The sequence below is a fragment of the Anarrhichthys ocellatus genome, unplaced genomic scaffold (assembly GCF_004355925.1).
Source record: "Anarrhichthys ocellatus isolate YVR2014 unplaced genomic scaffold, GSC_Weel_1.0 scaffold10, whole genome shotgun sequence".
NCBI lineage: Eukaryota > Metazoa > Chordata > Actinopteri > Perciformes > Anarhichadidae > Anarrhichthys > Anarrhichthys ocellatus.
The window spans coordinates 6,986,137-7,005,886 of record NW_022280040.1 but is presented as its reverse complement, the minus strand read 5'-3'; the positions used below and the strand labels follow the sequence as shown (position 1 = coordinate 7,005,886).

Genomic DNA, 19,750 nt, shown 5'->3' with positions numbered 1-19,750 from the left:
ATAGTGACCTATAGTGATGCTAATTTAGATCCCAGAAAAATGGATTTTAGGAGGGGGTAGAGCTGCTAATATAAAAAAATACAAGAAAAAGTCCACACCAATCAGATTTAGAGTTTATGAAAATCCATTGTATTTAACCATGTTTTACAGATAAGAGTCTATGAGACCCCAAACAGACTTAGTGAGTCACTATGTAGCATTCTTCACTTCACATTCATGTTAATAGTTCTCATACAAACAATAAAAGCTATAACAAGCCGATAAAAATCAAAGAGGGGAGAAAAACAAAAAAAAAAAAAAACGACTTACAAAAATTGTACTTTCATTTTATCCAAATTCCATCCAAAAATCTGACAGAACATTCCTGCCAATGCCATAAATGTTTCACGGTTAACGGATCACCTTCGGGTTAGAGCAAGAAAATAGCCTATTTTCGCCGATAACCAACATTCATTCTTATTGTGCATTATTTCTAAGGCAACATGGAGGACCAAGCGAGCGTTTAACTACTGAACCCAGTGGCTGGTGGTTGGAACTGTTGCCAGTATTTGCAGCAAGATTGGCACATTTTTGCCCTCAGAACAGCTTGGTTAAAGGCAACATGTTACACATTTAGTTTGACACACACACACACACACACAAAATTGCAAACATACACACAGACCATCCTCTGACACAGAGGCTGTGATTAATCTTCCACGTCCTCCGATCGGGTGCGAGCGTTTGTTAAACCTCATAAATCAGACCTTCACTGACTAATTCAATTAATTGAAAACACTTTCACATGATGAAAAAAATATATATAAATACACAAATGAAAGTTCCCAAATTCCAGTGTAAACACCAACCATCTAATCATGTTGGCCGCTCCATTGTGTTTTGAGAAGAATGTAAAACAAAGGTTTCACAGAAGATTTGGGTTTCCCCCCCACCTGAAAGTCAAAAGGACACACTAACTAATCTGGACTTAACTGAGATGATGCTGCAATATCTGATGCACATATATGTACATGTACCCAAATAGAAAACTCTGTATACAGTACAGTGTGTACAGAAGTGTGTAAACCACATCTTGTACAGGGTCTTAAATCAGCATATATCTTTTTTTAAAGGAATAGAGCAACATTTTGGGAAACACTTCTTTGCTTTCTTGCCGTATGTTAGACATGAAGATCGATACCACTCTAATTATCTGTACGCTAAATATGAAGCTACAGCAAGCAGCCGGTTGGCTAACCACAAAGCGCTAGGCTAGCCGTTTCCCCCCCGTTTGCAGTCTTTGTGCTAAGCTAACCAGCTGCTGGCTGTGGCCTCACATTTAAAAAAGACAAACATAAATTGGTATCGATCTTTTCGTCAAACTCTCAGCAAGAAAGCCAATTTCCCAACATTCCTTCAATTGGCGTAAATGAATTCACCTGGATTGACCTGAGGAGTGTTTTGTTTGTATGGCAGGAGATCAGCTGGAGCCGAGCAGCTTGTGGAGCTCTTCTGCAGCTTCTACAACCGGCACATTGTAGTGGCGATCATCCTCCGTGACGAGGCACACGGACGGCCAGTCGTCCTTATGATCGTCCGGGTAGTACGTGACAAACTCGTCCGTGTCGGCCTTGTACAGTCTGTAAACTTGGATGGTGCACTGCAAGGCGTAGCCCAGCAGGAACATCTCCACCTGCACAAAGCAGGGAGATAATAGCACGGTTACACTGCACGATGTTTAATCAACTGCTCAAGCACATGCTATTTATGGGTGGGGCTTCTTTATGGAACGCGTGAAAGCTTTAATCAAAAAGCTGAAAACAATAATTCAAATCACTCAGCAGCTTTTCTGTCCTTAAGCGCCCCCCCCCCCGGGGCTGTTATAAAAACAGCACAAGCTCCAACATGTTTCACAGTTAAGGACTCCGATTATGAAACAGTTACACGCCCAAATCTCATGGCACCCAACTATGAAGTTGTTGTTGCATCACTGGATTCAAAAAGGGGAAGAAAATCCTAGCAGCTCGTTCCTACCGAGTGTTGTTTACCATAAAACGCTTCACGTAAATGCCCCCTAGCTGCCAGGAAACTACTGTATGCAGCCAGTAAAACATCACTTTAATGCACGTTGAAGCGAATCTGCGGTTGGCGGGTTGGGTTTCTCCTACCTGCTCCAGCCCGGCGCTGAGGCCCACGTGGCCGAGGTGGTTGGAGAGGAAGGAGCGCGGGCAGTCGGATGAGTCCCGAGCGAACAGCAGCCAGCAGAAGAGCGGGACGTCTCCGCCGCCCATCATGCAGCCGTGCAGCTCCACCGCTCGGCCCATCATCAGCAGCTTGAGCGCCTCCAGCAGGCCCAGCTCCTCTTCTCCTCCGTGAAACACTCGCTCGCACAGCTGCTGACGCTCCACAGCAGAGGAGCAGTCCACCGCGGCCTGCCACTGGAAACAAATCAACGGAATTAATCAACTATATTGATGAGCATTTCATCATTAAAGCCATTTATCAAGTATAAATGCCAAACATTTGCTGCTTAAAGCCATTTGCTGCAGTGTTTCTTTTTGCTTTCACTGTTATTGTGAAACTGGTATTTACTTAAAGACTGAAATACTTCCACTTACCACATTTCTTGCATAAACATTAGTGCACTTTAAAAGGAATATTTGTGGAAGCAGGACAGACAGACAGACAGACAGACAGTCTATTATGAGGAATCTATAACGAAACCAGCACACAGTTGCCTCTCATAAAGCAAGAGGTCTGACATTTAAACACCAGAATTCCTCACAAGCTGCCAGTGGCCGACTATAAATCCTGCACGGGGCCCTCGTGGTTATAGAAAAGAGGCACTGTGGTTTTAACAGTTGGCTGAGGGTCCATCTAACCCTCCAAATCCGTTCGGGCATTACGAGGCTGTGTGTTTGACATGGAGACGAAGCAGTGCAGCATTTAGAAGACTACCTCCCTCTAACATGTGGAAGCAATCACATCCAGAAGCTCTGTGGATGAATGTCAATACCCTCAGTGTCCTCTGGTTTACTCGCTCTGTGTCTTTAAAATACCTCCTCGCTGTGCGCATGTTTCCGAGTGGATCAGCAGCCGGTACCTTATTTCGGAGAAGCTCCATGTAGCCTTTTAGCTGCAGGGTGGCGTCTCCTGTCCCGTCTCCCTGCAGGCAGTCTCCAGGAAATGTCCACTGACTAAAGAGGCCTTCCTGGGCCTCAAGTTGCTTCAACAGCTGTAATTAAAAATGAGATTTCAGCTGTGCACTGATATTAAAAACAGACATTAGAAAAGTTAGTCTTTTGGATTTTAGTTTTGTGGCTTTTCTGTGCTGTTTTAGCAGTTACTTAACTAAAAACAGAGACAGCGTATTCAAGTCATAGAGCTAGCTAGCTGACGTTAGCTGGCTACAGCTGATGAAAACAAATGAGAAGCATGGAGCTCAGCCAACAGTGAACAGCGACCCTCTCGCTAAGCGGGTGTTTGGTATTTACCATGTTCACATCCTGCTCCTGCAGCCATGCGGGCAGCTGGGTGCTGTGGGAGAGCAGCTGGAACAGGGTGGCTCTGAGGGCACAGTAGTTATCGCCCCTCACCCTCCTCACGCAGCCAAACCTCTGGGACATCTCTCTGTAACCCTGCAGCAGCACACCGGGACAGCACAGCGAGTCTCTTTAAGCCGTTCACGTGAGAAAGAAAAGAAAACTAAATCTGGAACACGTCTTCCCAGCAGCTACAGGCACCGACCTTTCTAATGAGAGCACTTTTGGCAGTGTTCCCTTTCCACTCTCTCTCACTGTAAGACAGAATCTCCACCACTGGACCCAAACTGCACCTGTCCTCCACCTTTAACACTGAGAGTGAGAGAGAGAGAGAGAGGAAATGATGGGCAAAACAAGAAAAGGACTATCGTCTATTATTTAGATGACAAACATAACAGTGTTGTGTGAAATCTCTGATGCAACCGATACACAATACTTTTCTTATGCACTCAAATGACGAGTTTCCCTCAAATGTTCTGCACAAATTTGTTTTAATGCGTGTTATGACAAGAGCAGGTGTGGCTCATTAAGATGCTGATTAAACAGGTGTGCATTGGACTCATTACAATACGAGGCCACTCTAAAATGTGAACTTGATGTCACAAGTTTTGAGGGAGCGTGCCATCGGCAAGCTGACGGAAGGAATCAATTAAATGTTCATTTCCCCACCATAAGCCATGTTCAAAGTCCTTTCCCATAATCTGTAGCCATAGTCATGTGAAATCCATAGTTCAGAGGCCTAATAAAAGTCTTTTACTGCCGTTATTGTGGCCAGTGTTATGCACACCTGTGTAATCATCAGCGTTTTGATGTGCCACACCTGTCAGGTGGATGGATGATCTTCACAAGTGCTCACTAACACGGATTGAAACAAGAATGTAAAAGAATAAAAGTGTTTATGTTGTTGTTGTGCCGACCTGTAGTTTCTGGTTTATCGTGTTGTGATGCCGACAGCTCCTCGGCTCCTCTGTAAAGGTCTTCTTCACTAAAAAAAGATAAAGAAAACAACAATAGTTAATATTTTCTTAATGTCAACAACTCTTATGAAACGACCAAAGCTAACAATGAACTGATCCTACTAACCATCAAGTACTTGTGTGTATACACAGCCTGATATGTAGTATTCCTCTGTATAGAGCTATATTGATGCTCCTTCACTTCAATGAACATGTGCACTGATGTTTGTTTTGAGACGCGCACGCACGCGCACGCACGCACACGCACGCACGCACACGCACGCACGCACACACACGCACACACACGCACACACACCTGCAAGTACTCACTAGCGCACCAAATTGGTATTAATTCGCAGCTGAAAATAGTCCCAAAAGAATGCACTATTTATTTACTCATAACTAACTAACGAGTGCCACGGTGTGTAAACGTCAGAGTGAGGAGAGACGGACTCACAATGTTGGTTTTGGTATTTTTGTGGAATTTAACATGAAATATATACGCAGAACAAAAACCTTATCTTTTAAACTCCTAATAAACTGAAAACTATTAATAAATCTTCCGAATGATGACCATAGAGACCAAAATATTGACAGAATTTGGTATTTTTCTTCATGTTTTTGACTTTGTGTCATACTAGTATGCAAACACAGAAATCTGACAGCACGTGCACTTTTTATCATCATCTCTGCGGTTGATGTGTGCAAGATTTAACACGTGGTACGGAGTCTATATGGCCACATAGGTTTAAACCGTCTCTTCCCGTGTTGCGTCAGTTATTATTGCACAATATTTCAATGTGATGTTCACATTACAAACCTGTTCCCCGTGCCTTCTTCAGCAGAGTCTTCCTCCTTTCTCACGGGTTTCTCACCAGCGTTTACATCCGGGGACGAGCTCACTGCCGGCTGCTCCTCTTTTCCAGTTACCTCCCGAATCTCAGCATCTTTTCCAGTCTCTGCCTCTGCCTCCTCCTTAATCTCATCCTCCTCAACTTTGGGAACATCTTCTTCTGTGTCCTGCCCTTTCACCATCATTTCCTCTTCAATTTCCTGTTTGGTGTTCTCCAAGGAAGTGACCTCCTTTGAGCTCGTAGTTGAACACTCAACATCTGGCTCTGCATCCTGATCAGTCTTTGAGCTGGGGGGGAAGAGAGAGAGAGAGAGAGAGAGAGAGAGAGAGAGAGAGAGAGAGAGAGAGAGAGAGAGAGAGAGAGAGAGAGAATCTTTGGTACTTTTCCTGTTTTAATTATACAACTCAAACGTTTACTATTTATGTCTTAAACCCATATTATGAAAGTATTGACATTATATATTATGAAACATGCATTTAGTTATTCAAATATTGTACAAAAAAAAAAAAAGGATATTAGAAGGTATAAAGAACAGAAATATTGGTAAGCAATAGACAATCATCTAACTATGAAGCAAGGAATCTCTGCCTGACATTCAATATTAATAAACCGTGTTGCTGAGGACCGATCTGAGCAGGCATGCTCACTGCACTGGTTCTGCTAAAACAACAAGCTGGGGTGTGTATACGCCCCCTAGTGGTCACAGCGTGGCTCTCAAACAACACAGCTGGTGTTCAGTTACTGTAAACAAGCGTCTTGTCACTGAACCCGCTGACCTCTCGCTGGCGTCTGCCGGCGCTGTGGTCTCTGGCTCCCTGACACAGTTGGTGGAGTCTCGTTCCACGCCGCTGTGGTCGAGTCCCGTGGGCTCCGCTCCAGGAGGAGAGTCGCAGACCTCGTGGCTTTTTAGGACTTCAGGACCGCCCTCCATGCTCACTGAAGAACTGCCGTCGTCTGAATCCTCCGTCACAGCACTACACACAGAATGAGAGAAGGACATTAATTACTACGGGCTTTAAAAAAAAAATAAATAATAAAAAAAAAAAACAGTATATATTTTTAACTGTATTCATATGTTTTTTAAGGAATTATCAAGTTGGAATTTCTGTTTTTGTAACGTTTGACAGATGAATGAACTTTATCACATAGCTCATTGATTTTCTGATGGCAGTGACCGTAGACACGACTGGGCGACATATAAAATACAAATAAATAAGAAGACCTCCTCCTAGTATAAACATACTCCATGGTGTCCTTTGAGGAATGAAAAATCTCATTCTAGGTAGTCTAGTTCAAGTTGTGACCAGTCCAAGAAAAGAGCAATTATTCCTTCTCTCATTTGTTTCATCTGAATATGTTCAACTGAAATAAAAAAGCAAAATCATCACAAAAAAAAAGGGGGAACTCAGAAAAAGTATTCTTACTAACTTTTGTAAAGTAGAAATGATTTTCCTGCTTCCCTTTCCTTTAATCATTCATTCAACACTTCATATTTAACTTGCTATTAAATCACCATGGATGTATTGCTGAGCCTGAACGTCACATATTCCAGTTCAACCTCGTGATACGTTTTTGTTTAACCGACATCCACAACAGCAGCAGAAACGTCTCACTTCGTCCTGTCATGCGACTCACCAGCTCGGAGACTCTTCGTCGTTCTCCAGACCGGACGACGTCTGACCAGCTGCTGCAGAGGGCCGAGGGTTCGGCACAGATATCACTTCATTGTTGTGAGAAACCTCCCCCGACGGCTCAGCTACACTGTTTTCAGTAGTGACTTTGGATTCTTCTGCTTCATCATCATTATCAGTGGTATTGTCCACTGTAATGAGCTCTCTTGTTGCGTTAGTCTCAGCAGGTTTTTCAGGGCAAACGGCCTCTATTGTTGGTGAGCTGCTGTCAGGGATTTTGTCCTCCTCTGAGACTGGATTTTCTTCTTCTGTTGCCGCATTTGTTGCAGTAACAACCACCCAATCAGCCCTGGCATGCTCCTGCAGAGAGTTTAAAGTGCATTGCATGGGTTCAGCCTGTCTAATGTCTGCAGGACGGTCCTTCATATCTTCATCTTGTACTCCGACAGAGTTTTCTTTGAGATCAGACCCTTTGCTGGGAGACGGCGCTGCCGTTTGCATGACCTCCTTCTGCAAGGGTCCGTTCTCACGAGTGTTATTGGGCTCCGTCTCTGCAATCCCGGTACTCTGCTTCACCTGCACAGCCTGTTCCACCTTTATATCGGCCTCATCGGGCAGTTTTCTAGATGATAAAACACAGAGAGGATTAGCAATGTCATATCATACAACATCAAAAACATCCTTCAAGCTTTGATATTCGGAGCAAAAAGCTGTTTCAAGATTATTTCTTTCATGTAGGTGGGCAGGATGTGGGAAATGTATAATCAAAACTTTCCATAGTATCTCTGTACCAACCACTAGTGTGCAATGACAAAACCCCCCACCCCCCCAAAAAAAACCCTGAAAGACCTCTGGAAGTCCCCATGTCCTATTCTCAGCACTCCTTATGTCCTATGTTGGGTCACAAAACACGTCATACGTAAAGGGGGAAAACCTAAATGTGAAGTTGGCACCCATGTCACCAGATCATGTAGTGACATAAGTAGTGATAATGTAAAAATATGAAGCTGGAGATCCCAACTGTAGCTGCAACGGTTATCTCACCTTAAGTCTTCATCTCCTCCAGGGCCACAGGTGCCCCCCACAATGGTTCCCCCTGCGGGCACCATGGCCTTCGAGTCATCCTTCAGCAAAACACTTCTTTCCTCCGCATTTCCACAGGGATTCTCAGGGGGACAGCAAATGTTCCCCATCTGCTCGCTCCCTCTGCTTGGGGAGATGAGACAAGTTATAGTCTCAACTGTAACCTCCAGTCCAACCCCCCACCTCTCACACACACACACACACACACACACACACAGAAAAAAACAAGCAACCTGATGAGTCGCTGAAGCCTGAAGATTTCAGGGGTCCATGATGAGGAGAGTCAAGCCGCTGCTAGAGCCAAGAAGAAACCATGTTTATGTCTTGTTATAGAGACGATAATGAAGAATAAAAACACTCCTCACTGTGTGATAGAACAGGTGTTACAATCAATTATGTCAACCAGTCTATAAACTGTCCTGATGTTTAGCTGGAGCCCATTGTCATCAATCAAATACTGTATTATAACAGATGTGCTATGTGGTCACATGCACTTGGTTCACATCTGTCAAACGGTCTAATTTAAATACTAAACTAATAAAACACTATCTATGTTTGGAGAGGCATTACAGCTGACTTTGGTGCAACACCTGCTACGTGTTTACAGTATAAATGTACAGTAACAGCTTAAATCGTAGCTACACCCCATTATTAACGTTAACGCAACACAAGGAAGTAGCGACAATGACAGCGAATACAACCGTCACTCCCATTTTAACAACGACAAAAACAAACGTACCTCGATCGAGTTTATTTAAGGGCGAACTCCGCAAGTTCGCAACAACGTATGTAGCTCCGATTTTCTGTTTCACTTTCAGTTAGCTGGAAAAAACAAGCTTAAGTTAGCTAGCCAGCTAGCTGAGGTTTAAACTTAAAATATACAACACGCGCTACCAAATACTAAAATACCGATCGTCGCTCGTGAGAATCGCTGCTGCCACGCTGGTTACCTTCTATAGTGACTAAACTGTTACCGTTTAACGCGCCACATTTCACAAATAACGGGTATTTACTGTGTTTTAAGCGGAACATCTGTCGCTACGGACCCCTAGCATAGCGGGAGCAGCAGGTCACGGCTCGGTCCAAGCGCATGACGTCATACTCATGTGCGCCAAAAGGGGCTTTGCTGCGTTCAGGTGCCGCTAGGAAACTTCACGTTAAGCCTGGTGTTTTTTTTTTTTTTTTACATAATCAAAACATTAATGCGGAAACAGTTTAATGGATTGATTTGGTTGGTGAAAAAGTTCATTGACGACAATTTGATTATGATTGAGTGTATAGTACAATAATAACTTGTTTTTATTGTTATTACCAAATAATTTAATTGTGGTGGTACTGATTTAAGCTGATCGGGAAGAAACAAGAAACTGAGAACCAGTTAACAAAACTCATAACACAGAAATAATTACTTGGAGAAACAAACCTCTCAAATGCCTTCACAATGAAAACATACCTCCTTAATAATAATGAAAGAATCCTCTAATCATGAAGAAATGTGTATAAAAAGGGTTTTAATGAAAATATACCAATAGACAAACTCTTGCACGTATATCACCGACACCTGCCCTGATGCAGCAGGTAACAAAGTGGAAATGTGTTCTTTAACATTTACCCAAACTAGGATTCAGACTGCTCAAAATCACCCACAACCAGAACAGCAAGAGACAGCAAAGAAGTCTCGACAGAGCCCGTAGACCAGTTCCTGGACTAATCTGCTAGAATGAGGTCTGCATTAATTCTCCGCAGCAACAGGTGATGTGAATTAACCTCCAATCAACTCAGAAGAATTGTGACATTCAGCTAAAATGAATTGGTTGAAAAGCAAATGACAGAAAGTACCAAACAATTAGACACTGCCACATAATATCGAGGGGAGAATGGTGGCCACTTTAGGAGAAAAGAAGCACGCAAATAAATTGACTGTTTATTACAGAGAGTATCCAAATTTCACTCCAGCTGTCTCTGCAGTACTCACGACAGCTGAGACTTCTATCCCTTCACAGAGACAATGCGTCTCTAATGTTTCCTGTTTCAATATCTAAAGACACTAAACGAACATGTATGAATCAAACTCACCGCGTGTTGCCTTGAGTTCTTGAGGGAAACATGTTTGTTTTCTCTCATGTCTGCACGGCGGACAGAGAATCCGAAACCAGAGTAAATCCTCGATGAATTGAAGTAAACAGAAACCAGATTTTACTAAAGCAAAAACTATATCTACAGGTGTCAATCTTGCGCAGGTGCGCTGCGAGTCCGCGCATGAGACGACAGTGGATGACGTGTTTTAATACACTGTTCGTTCCAATACCTGTACTACCATAACATATAGTATGTCAGACGGATTTAGTGTGGTTCCAACAGTTTGAGACTCTGAAACAAAAGATGCGTTTAAAATCGCATACTTTTTCTTTTTGTACATAACGCAGCTGCTTACAGAGAATGAACTGTTGCATGTAGTATGCATTCATTTAGGACATACTTCCTCTTAACATGGCTGGACTTTTTGGCATATTAAATCTTGTTCTGGCATACTAAATAGTCTGGTAGTCAGTGGGTTTGCTTGTTAGATTCTGCCAACCTGATCTGATAATATCAAATATAAGTCTACCTCGTGGCTTTATGACTGTTTTTTTGTATATTCATTTAAAGGACACATTTAGCAAAGGGCCAACACATTTCCTAGATATTAGAACAAATGAATGGCACTTCTACATTACAAAAATACATGTTCAAACAATAAATAATGTTTTGTTGTGAGAACAGAAATGCAGTGGATGATAGCGAGTCCATTTTTATTTTCAAACATTCTCCTTCCATGTTATATAAATTATGAATGCTAAATTCTACCTTACATTATATACATCAAAAGCACTTCATTGCTGTGTAAAGAGCTCACAGTAAAACCTGTTTTGTTTCATAGTTCACGTGCTCCTCCGAGTATTGTTGTGATTCGGATCTTCAGTCTCTACACGTCCTTCAGCTCCTGTATGTGACCGATCAGCTCCTGTGGCAGTTCGAGCTCTGACACCAGATCCAAGCAGCGCTTCAGGAGGAGGTTCAGGCTTTCACTTGAGCCGGCGGAGCAGTCGGTGGACCCGGAACGGAGCTTTTTCTGCCGGTGAGGAGCAGCCAGGTCCATTTCTTCTCCCTTCTTGCAGCAGTCCATTTCTTCACATCCCTCTCTTCCACAGCCCGACTCTGCCTGCTGCACCTCCAGATCCTCCATGCTCTCAGAGACGGAGCTCACACTGGGAGGAGGATTCTCCAGAACCGCCCTGATGCCCTCCACGATTGTGTCTTCATGCTGCGATACGCTGCGCAGGAGGTCGGTCACAGAGGCCGGGAGGGGGCTTTCCGGATGCTGGATCTGGCACCAGCACCATATAGCACTGTGACGTGAGACACAAAAGGGGCAACAGTGTGGACACAGTGAGACAATGGCACAGAGAAGTGACTGGGACAGAAATCAGCTGGACACAAAAGAGTCTTCAATAATGACCAGAAAGAGAGAGAGAGGCTCATGATGCTTCTGTGCACAAAAAAAAAGGACTGAAAGAGTTTTTAAACATGAGTAAAAAATGAGAGGCAGGAAACTACTACTACTACTACTACTACTACTACTACTACTACTACTACTACTACTACTACTACTACAACAAAATCCTGCAGCATGGTTTTAAATACCTAAAAAGTAACAACTCATATACAACAAACACTATATGAACTACCGGCCCCACGTAAACACTGTTTTCAATTCTGCTCATAAAAGAGCATTTCAACAACAATTTGTCTGTCTTTAGTGGCAACAGCAGGACTCAATTAATCATTTTTCTAATGCGAGTATATCAATATTATGATTTGAGATATTGTTTGGGATTTAACTTATTGAAAATTGAAATTGTGTGACATTGTTTATTATAGTTTCCTGCATTTACTGCACTGTTCTTGGTAAATATGGATCTGTATCAAACCACAATACTTCTATTTATGGACATAAAAGTGTCCATAGCACAGAGGATTAAAAACTGAATTTGGGGTAATATACATCATGTCTCAGACTTTTATTATCATATTGGGATTGCACAGTTGTATCCACTGTTCTAACTCAACCTGTATCTGAATATATATCACATTTACGGGATAAATGATGGATTACCTCACAATTCCTTTGAGCCGACCCACCGCTACAGTCTGAGCTGCTCCTTCCCTGAAGCCGCGGTTAAACCCGGCCTGAAGAGAGGCCTCCTCTCCGGCTTCAACTCCGTTTACATACCCGTCCTGTCCACAGCATCAGTCGGGGAAAAGCATCACGTTAACCCGCTGAACTTAACACCTCTGTTGCACGAAACTACTAACGCTACACTGTCTTTACCTTGACTCGCTTCTTCATGTTGGATGTCCACTCTTTGCTCTGCAGAGTGAGGTCGTCCGCGTTCTCGTCAAAAACATCTTCGCTATAGGAAACAGTTTTAACCCAAGACATATTAAAGTAAAAACCTAATAGACCTCACGCATCTGGGCAACAGTGCAAGGCAACACACGCGTTTGTTGCCTCAGCAGCAACTTCTGGTTGAAGTACGTCATCATCCTGCGCCTGAAAGAGAAAATCCACCTGAAAACGGAATTTGTTTGCACGACATAAAAAAAGCGAAAGTTAATATTTGTTTTAAACTGCATAAGAAAGTAAAAATCTGTTGATCAACACAATTCCTCATAATGGCAAAATATTATATAATAAAAGTCAAATTTATGAAAACTCCACTTATTTTTATTGCTTTTTATAATGAATTTTGCATATATATGATTATTTATTTTTTTGTTAATTTTTATTATTAACATTTTTTTGCACTTTAATTTATTCATTAATTGTTATTGTTTCATTACATATAATACTTTTATAGTATTTTGTTATTCTATTGAGTTTTAATACAGTGTAAATGTGTTGTTCAATTAATGAGGAAAAAAGTTAATAACATTTTTTGAAGTGGAAACTTCATGACATTCACAAAAGTATCTCTTTGAAGCTTGGCAACATTAATTTGACTGCTATGGGACACAGGTAGAAACAAACATGGCTGAATTGATGTAATGTAAATTAGATGTTTGTTGTTTTTTTGTAACTGAGGCTTGCATAGATGTTTTATTTTAGGGTGTACTTTTCCTTTAACGTGCACTTCTAATGTGATGAAACCGTGGTGCACGCTGCCATCTATCGATAGTACATATCAGATAATAGTACATTCTAATCCTGCAGGGGGCGCTAGTGCCTCGATGTAAAACTGGTGTCCACAGAAAACTGAGAGGACTTAAAAACATCACACATCCTCAAACATCCACTGTGTTTACAGATGACAGTAAAACAATTCAACCTCTTAACATAGATCATATTTTCATGATTATGTCTCCTTACATCTTTTGTATCTGTCTTACAGTTTATCATCCTAAAAACATTGTGACTGCTTTATTTTGTCTGTTGCTGCTTTTCATAAAATAAGGACACAAACAATGAATACAGTAAAACACACATTATTTTAATCCCAGGCTCCATCTCTTAAGACAATTGTTTTCTGTAGCAAAGTCACGATGTCAAGAAAAGTTTAAACAAGTTGGAAAATGTATAATCTTGTTGAAAACAGTGAAACGATGTGTAGGCTAAGTAGGTATTTTGTTATGTTTTAGATCATTTGTAGGATTAAATTTGGGCTCTGACAATTGCCCTAAAATGTCCAAAATTAATAATCTGAAAAAATGTGTCAAAGATTATCAAAATGTTTTTCTTATTTCATTATAAATTGACAATTTGCACCTGAAACATATTGATTTGCATTTAGTCGATTCAAATCAGAAATTAATTTAGGCTGTTTGACTTATAAGTAGGTAGGATTTAACTCAATGTTTCTGTGGAATAAAACGAAACATTACAATAAAAAGGAGACCGTTTTGCATATTGAAAAGGAAGATGTATATCTGTGTTTTTAATTCCAAATAAGGAAAATAATGCATGGAGACCGATGTTTCTTTATCTGTACACATCAGCTGATAAGCAAAACATCTGATTTAACATTACTGACAAATAAATGCATCTCATATGTTCTGGTCAGACACATGTTGTCAGGGTGTTAAAAATCATGTCTGCTGGTGTTGTTTTTTTCTTCTTCTTCTTCTTCTTCTTCTTCTTCTTCTTCTTCTTCTTCTTCTTCTTCTTCTTCTTCTTCCATGAAACACTTAGTGCAGCCCGAATGCTCCGGCTGTTCAAATCACTGTCCAGTGCATCTTCACAGCTTCCTGTTTAAGTTTTCAAACCAGAAAATGTCATCCGTCATGACAAACACATTATTCGCTCATCAATAATGCATCTCACCTCCCCGTTTCTTCCCCTCACTGTTGAGCAGAGAGATGTTTTATTTTCAGATTTTCTCATTCTTTATGCTTTATGGAAAACACAGGAGAGAGCGGACATGTGCCTTTTAAGCCGCCGGACAACAATGGCCTTGAGAATACTCTGAGGCCACGGCGGAGTTGTCTCCTGCTCTGGAAATGGAGGCCTCATTCACAGCAGCCACACCTCCCTCCCCCCCCCCCCCCCCCCCTCGCTCAAAGAGTCAAAACAACAAAACCGGGGCAATCACCTGACACATTTCCATCCAATTTCCACTGCAGAATGTGTTCATTTTCAGGCTAATGGCATGTCATTTTGCTGGAGCCTTTGGTCAAGAATTAATCCTGGAATCAAAACAGATTTTCCAGGGAGCAATCTTCCATCAAGTATTGATTTTTTTACACTCACGGAGCCTGTAGTCCCTAATTTAACCTGACAGCCAGCAGCACAATGGACTGGGAGCACCTTGGCATCTCACAGAGGGAGCTCTCCTCCTCCTCCTCCTCCTCCTCTTCTCCATGAAGTGAAAGAGAGATTGAGAAGGAGAAGAAAAGAAAGAAGGACTCCTTGATGTATAAAAACAAAGAGCATTACTTACAGAAAACACAGAGATAAAGCTTCCGTCTCTCTGTTTTACCTCTAATTATCTTTTCTAGTGCGGTGCAACTTGGCCAGGTGAGGCTGAGAGGGAAGAGGGGGAGAGTGTTCTGGGGCCATCAGCTATCATTATGTGCCTGTTGACATCTCCCTGTCTTTGAGTGATTCTCATCTGTGATTTCCCCCGGCCATTTTCCACAGATGCACGAAGAGGGGTTTCATCATGGCCCCATAAAAAGGGCCCAAACTGTTCGTGCAGACCCTCACTAATAAGAAAGCAAAGATGTGTCCGACCATGTCACCCCTCTCTCATCCATATCCGCTCTCTCCATGCCTTCAGATATGCAATCATTCTCTTTTCTCCCCCCCTCCCCCCCTCTCTCTTGTGCTTTTCTCCGTGTGCTGTAAGTATACTATACCGTACGTACAGAGGTCAGCGGGATGAGAGGATGATGGAGGGCAGGGCCGGCTATTTTCCTCCAGCTCTTAGAGCTGCGATGACCCATGAGCAGGCGAGTTGCACTTTGCCAAAGGGTTTTCCATGCGCCGCTTACAAACTACCTGTCGAGAGGGGAAACAATTTCAGTTTTCATCCGCCGCATTTTAACTCACAATCGTCCATTTTCAGGCAAAATGTGGTGTGATGCTTCTATTTGATGTTTTAGACTAAGTAGCACATTATTTATACGACGGACCTCTGAGTGCAAACGTCATTCATGGTCATTTTGCATCTTTTTCTGTAGTATTTTGCAGGTTTACTTTAACTCGCTGTTCAAAAGCTTCTTGTCACAGCAGATCCATTGACGCACTAAATACCATAGAAGACTGATTCCCAACCTTTGTTGCTTGTGACCCCCTCACACACAAGAACAAAATGGTTTAAATGCTCTAGGTCAACACAAAGAGAGACATATTCTCTTTTACGGACTACAAGCGTAGAGCCACACAGACTCTACTGTTAAATAATTATGAAACTATTCACTGACATTCACTTGATGGTGGTTTCGATCGTTTTCATCATGTCCTTGTGCTTCTTACACTTCGCTCACTGAATTCGAAAGAAACACATTCAGTATGTGAACTTTTAAATGAAGTGTTATTCATGAGATTCTTTTATCTTCAGCTGTATATAAATGTAGAATAAAGACCAGTAGTGGAGGAAACATTCACAGTATTTACTTTAAGTAAAAGTACTCCATTAAAAGTAAAAGTCCTGCATTGGAAATGTTACTTCAGTAAAAGTATTATCAACAAGATATACTTCAAGCATCTAAAGTGCACAATACAAAAACGATACTTAACTACCTACCTACCTGTCTATCTACCTACCCGTCAACCTACCTGCATGTCTACTTACCTGTATATCTACATACATGCCTACCTACCTGCCTGTCTACCTACAGAGTCTTCCACAGGCTGCTAGCTCAACAGCTGTGAGTACTAACAACAGCCATGTTTGTTGTTTACATGCATAATGTTATTTTGGGGGAGTGGCTTTGGAGGGAGGCCTGAAGTGATTGGCTGTCAGTGTTGCCAACTTGGTGACTTTCTCGCTACATTTAGCAACTTTCTGAGCTAGTGCTAGTTTCATTTAAACAGAGTTGGCAACACTATTTTTATTTTTTTCAAAGTCTGTCAAAAACTATCAAATAAATGCAGAGTATAATATTTGCCTCTTAATACTTTAAGTAAAGTACATCAAAATTATACTGAAAAAGTACAGAGCTTGAGAACTTGAGTTTTCCAGCCCTGGTATGGACTGTGTGTGCAGGAGGCAGGTGGAAAGCAGGTGTGTAACAGCAGCATGTCTCACCTGTGCGTCTCTAAGACCTTTGCGGAGAAAAACAATTCCTGCACAGAAACACTAAGCAGAGTTTAAGGCGGTGGGAAAACACAGACATCACAGCCTAAAGACATGCATTCAAAAAACTGAGATGCTAGAAAGTTAAATGGAGTATGAGTCGATGCAATCAGGTGCTCAAGTCAGACAGGTGTCCCTGTAAAGACCCGGGCTATTACCTGCAAATACCTCACAGTGTGTCAATGCTAATAACGCTGAAAAAACCCCAAACATAAACACAGGAACATCAGTGAAAGCAAAAGCGATCATATGCATGGCAAAGCCCGATTGCATGTGAGGATTGGTAATTGCACCCCCAGAGGCATCTGGGTGTGCAGAGCAGCAAAGTGGGGAGACGCCTGAGCAGCTCGGGCTTCACACTCAGTGTACCAACATCTCAACCTTGAGGAAGAAGTGAAAACAAGAAGGCGGAGGAGCGGGAGGGTGAGGGATACGCCGACAGTTCATTTACCCAGAACATCAGCCCACCGAGCATTGTCTGAAAGATAAGGGAAGTGAATGCTTCATGCCTGATGGAAAACAAAGGCAGCAATTTAAAACCATCTGCATCCAACACATGCACTCTCTCCCTCCACCTCTCTGTTTCTGTGTCCTGACTGATATTGAAACATAATCCATTTGGAGCGCCGACATGTCATACTCTTTCTGTCCGGCCTCCCTCTCCCCCGCTCAGGACTATTTCTGCTGGTTGCAGGCTGAACGGGAATGTTTCATTGCAACAAGTCAGACTGCAGTCTTCCCTTTGATCCTGTTAAGAAAGAATTTATATATACTGTATAGAGAAGGAGAGAGAAGGAGGGACACGAAGAAAAGGACTTTAAATCCTTCTAAAGGAGACCTCAGCTGTCCTTTTAGGTTCAGAAAATAACAATAAACCACAAGATTCAGGGGTCGAAACACTTCTCTACTGGATAACTGTCTTTACTAGAAACATCATACACAACAAAGTCTCAGGTGTGAATCCTCAAACATCCGTCTCCTGCTCTACGATCTCTACCAAGTTAAGAAAAGGAGAAGAAAATGCAGTTTTGATGATGGTGATGCATTTGTCCCTTTGTAAAGCATACATCCCGACACATTCACTAATTACACTTTAAGACTTTATTACTTTACTTCAAATTCATCTATCGCACAATTTAGCACAACATAACAAAAGATAAAGTTGTGTTGACAATAAAGGCCCAAGTTCTTAGTGAGGCCTCCAACTTCAAGTGTAGTTTTAATACCTTTTATTTCATACATTCGTAACCCAGACTTTTCACCAAGTCACTGAGCACATGAGAAGAAGAGTATCATATACAATTAAAATGTCAACATGTTCTCTTCAGACCTGGCAGTGGTGGGATCCTATCTCTGAGAGAAACTTATGATTTTAGGATTCATCAATAAAATTGACTTTACTGAATTAACATCAACCCTGAATGAAACATGGATTTTAAGCTGTAGATTTGGATTATGTTGGACGAGCGGTGGGAATCAAAAATATTTCAGACAATAAGACATCCTGACAGTGTTTGAGTTGAGTGTGTCAGTAGGTCCTCTGATGAGATGATAAATGATTGATACAAAGCTTGAACCCGGACATTTACTTCTATAATTCTGCACCAGGGTTCCTTTAAGCTGAGCTGCTACCTTCATTCAAAAGCAACGACTGTGCCGCTGCTGCAGACGGAGAACAGAAAGTAAACTTTTACCAGCTGCAGAACACAAACAGTTTGAGAACACAGATGTGGGTCAGGAGCTGCATCTGCACAATTACATTGTTAATGGGAAAGACAATAAAAATGGTGCGCATTGAAAACAAAAAGAACAACATCAAATAACTGACTGGAGCTGTACACCTCAGCCATCACCACTCAAAAATACATCCAGTGTTTTGAAATGAAGGGGGGGGGAGCTGAGAGGAAGACGAAAAAGCATCTCGAACATCAGTTTTCAGTCTAATGTTAATAATTTATGTTGTCTGTGCTTTTTATTATTATTATTTATTTATTTACTACTTTCTTTTCAGCAGCCTGCCCGTTTTTTCAAAGGCATCGTGGACAGGGGAGCCGTATCAAACTTTTGAGTTTAGTTTCAAAAGGCTTTCTCACCGTTTATTTATACATTTCTTCTTCTTTACACTTGTCTTGTTGTTATTTTTTGCGAGGCAAACGCATGAAGCTTTGATGAGAAGCAAACCTGACATGTAGCCTATTCTTCTCTACTGACCCCAAGTGAATCTTAATACACAAATCTTAATACACAAAAATTGCTCCCGTAGCTGTGCCTACAGTGTAGAAATGTGATAGACTCTGAATTGTAAGTCGCTTTGGATAAAAGCGTCTGCTAAATGACTGTAATGTAATGTGAATGTAATGTAATACATAGCTAAATATTGTTTGTAAGGCTCCTTTAGTAGCCTGCCATTAAACACAGCAAATAGTCAGTTCAAAAAGGTCAAATGTCAAATAACATCTTAACTATGAACGTGTGTGCAGGAGGGTTTGAGAAGCACTTGACCGTGACCCCTCAGAGGGAGACGGTCAGGACAAGTTTGATGTTATTTGACGTTTTCCATCCCTGTGTTTACGTGGAGTTGAAAAGATGAAAAGAGGAGTCAGCGATGTTTGTGGAATATTTGTATGTTACTGAAGCGTTTGAACTCAGCAGCACGCTGTACCTGTGTCTATCTATCCATCCATCCATCCATCTATTTATCAGTCTGTCTGTCTCCTTAAAATGTATTGAGCCTACCTAACTGCCATAGACCCTACATAGAACTACAGTCATGATCCAATCAATGATAATTTAAGTTTAGAGGCACGAAATAGCATGAATTTCACTAGCGTCACAACTGAAATGGCAGCTAATCTGCCCAGCTCGTTA

General features: G+C 41.8%; 2 protein-coding genes across 8 annotated transcripts; both read right to left on the bottom strand.

Annotated features, from left to right (window-relative positions):
• Positions 1 to 101: 101 nt before the first annotated feature.
• LOC116384940 (altered inheritance of mitochondria protein 21) lies at positions 102 to 10,989 on the bottom strand. 7 transcript variants are annotated; one of them, XM_031850022.1, is made up of 12 exons: positions 8,785 to 10,718; positions 8,279 to 8,339; positions 8,007 to 8,168; positions 6,967 to 7,584; positions 6,108 to 6,305; positions 5,298 to 5,618; positions 4,439 to 4,506; positions 3,727 to 3,833; positions 3,474 to 3,617; positions 3,083 to 3,214; positions 2,148 to 2,417; positions 102 to 1,672 (listed from the first exon to the last, which is right to left on the bottom strand). In XM_031850022.1, exons 3-12 carry the CDS (start codon positions 8,153 to 8,155, stop codon positions 1,460 to 1,462), a joined length of 2,220 nt encoding a protein of 739 aa, XP_031705882.1. In that variant the 5' UTR covers positions 8,156 to 8,168; positions 8,279 to 8,339; positions 8,785 to 10,718; the 3' UTR covers positions 102 to 1,459. The 7 variants fall into 7 exon arrangements, with proteins under 7 accessions (XP_031705882.1, XP_031705881.1, XP_031705883.1 ...); XM_031850021.1 differs by having other exon boundaries at positions 8,279 to 8,336; XM_031850023.1 differs by having other exon boundaries at positions 8,279 to 8,867; positions 8,955 to 10,718.
• On the bottom strand, positions 10,821 to 12,619 carry otulina (OTU deubiquitinase with linear linkage specificity a). Its single transcript, XM_031850028.1, has 3 exons — positions 12,418 to 12,619; positions 12,202 to 12,323; positions 10,821 to 11,434 (listed from the first exon to the last, which is right to left on the bottom strand). The coding sequence occupies exons 1-3, from the start codon at positions 12,526 to 12,528 to the stop codon at positions 11,011 to 11,013; spliced, it is 657 nt and encodes a 218-aa protein (XP_031705888.1). The 5' UTR covers positions 12,529 to 12,619; the 3' UTR covers positions 10,821 to 11,010.
• Between the last annotated feature and the right edge of the window lie 7,131 nt (positions 12,620 to 19,750).

What these genes read in the sequence shown, in the direction of transcription:
- LOC116384940 (XM_031850019.1), bottom strand. Translation starts at nt 10,153, where the DNA reads ATGTTTCCCTCAAGAACTCAAGGCAACACGCG. An exon ending in CGATAAACCAGAAACTACAG is followed by an intron (nt 3,834 to 4,438) that starts GTCGGCACAACA and finishes TCTCACTCTCAG; the next exon opens with TGTTAAAGGTGGAGGACAGG. An exon ending in TCAGCGCCGGGCTGGAGCAG is followed by an intron (nt 1,673 to 2,147) that starts GTAGGAGAAACC and finishes TGCTTTGTGCAG; the next exon opens with GTGGAGATGTTCCTGCTGGG.
- otulina (XM_031850028.1), bottom strand. Translation starts at nt 12,528, where the DNA reads ATGTCTTGGGTTAAAACTGTTTCCTATAGCGAAGATGTTTTTGACGAG. An exon ending in ACATGAAGAAGCGAGTCAAG is followed by an intron (nt 12,324 to 12,417) that starts GTAAAGACAGTG and finishes TGCTGTGGACAG; the next exon opens with GACGGGTATGTAAACGGAGT. An exon ending in CGGCTCAAAGGAATTGTGAG is followed by an intron (nt 11,435 to 12,201) that starts GTAATCCATCAT and finishes CTCACGTCACAG; the next exon opens with TGCTATATGGTGCTGGTGCC.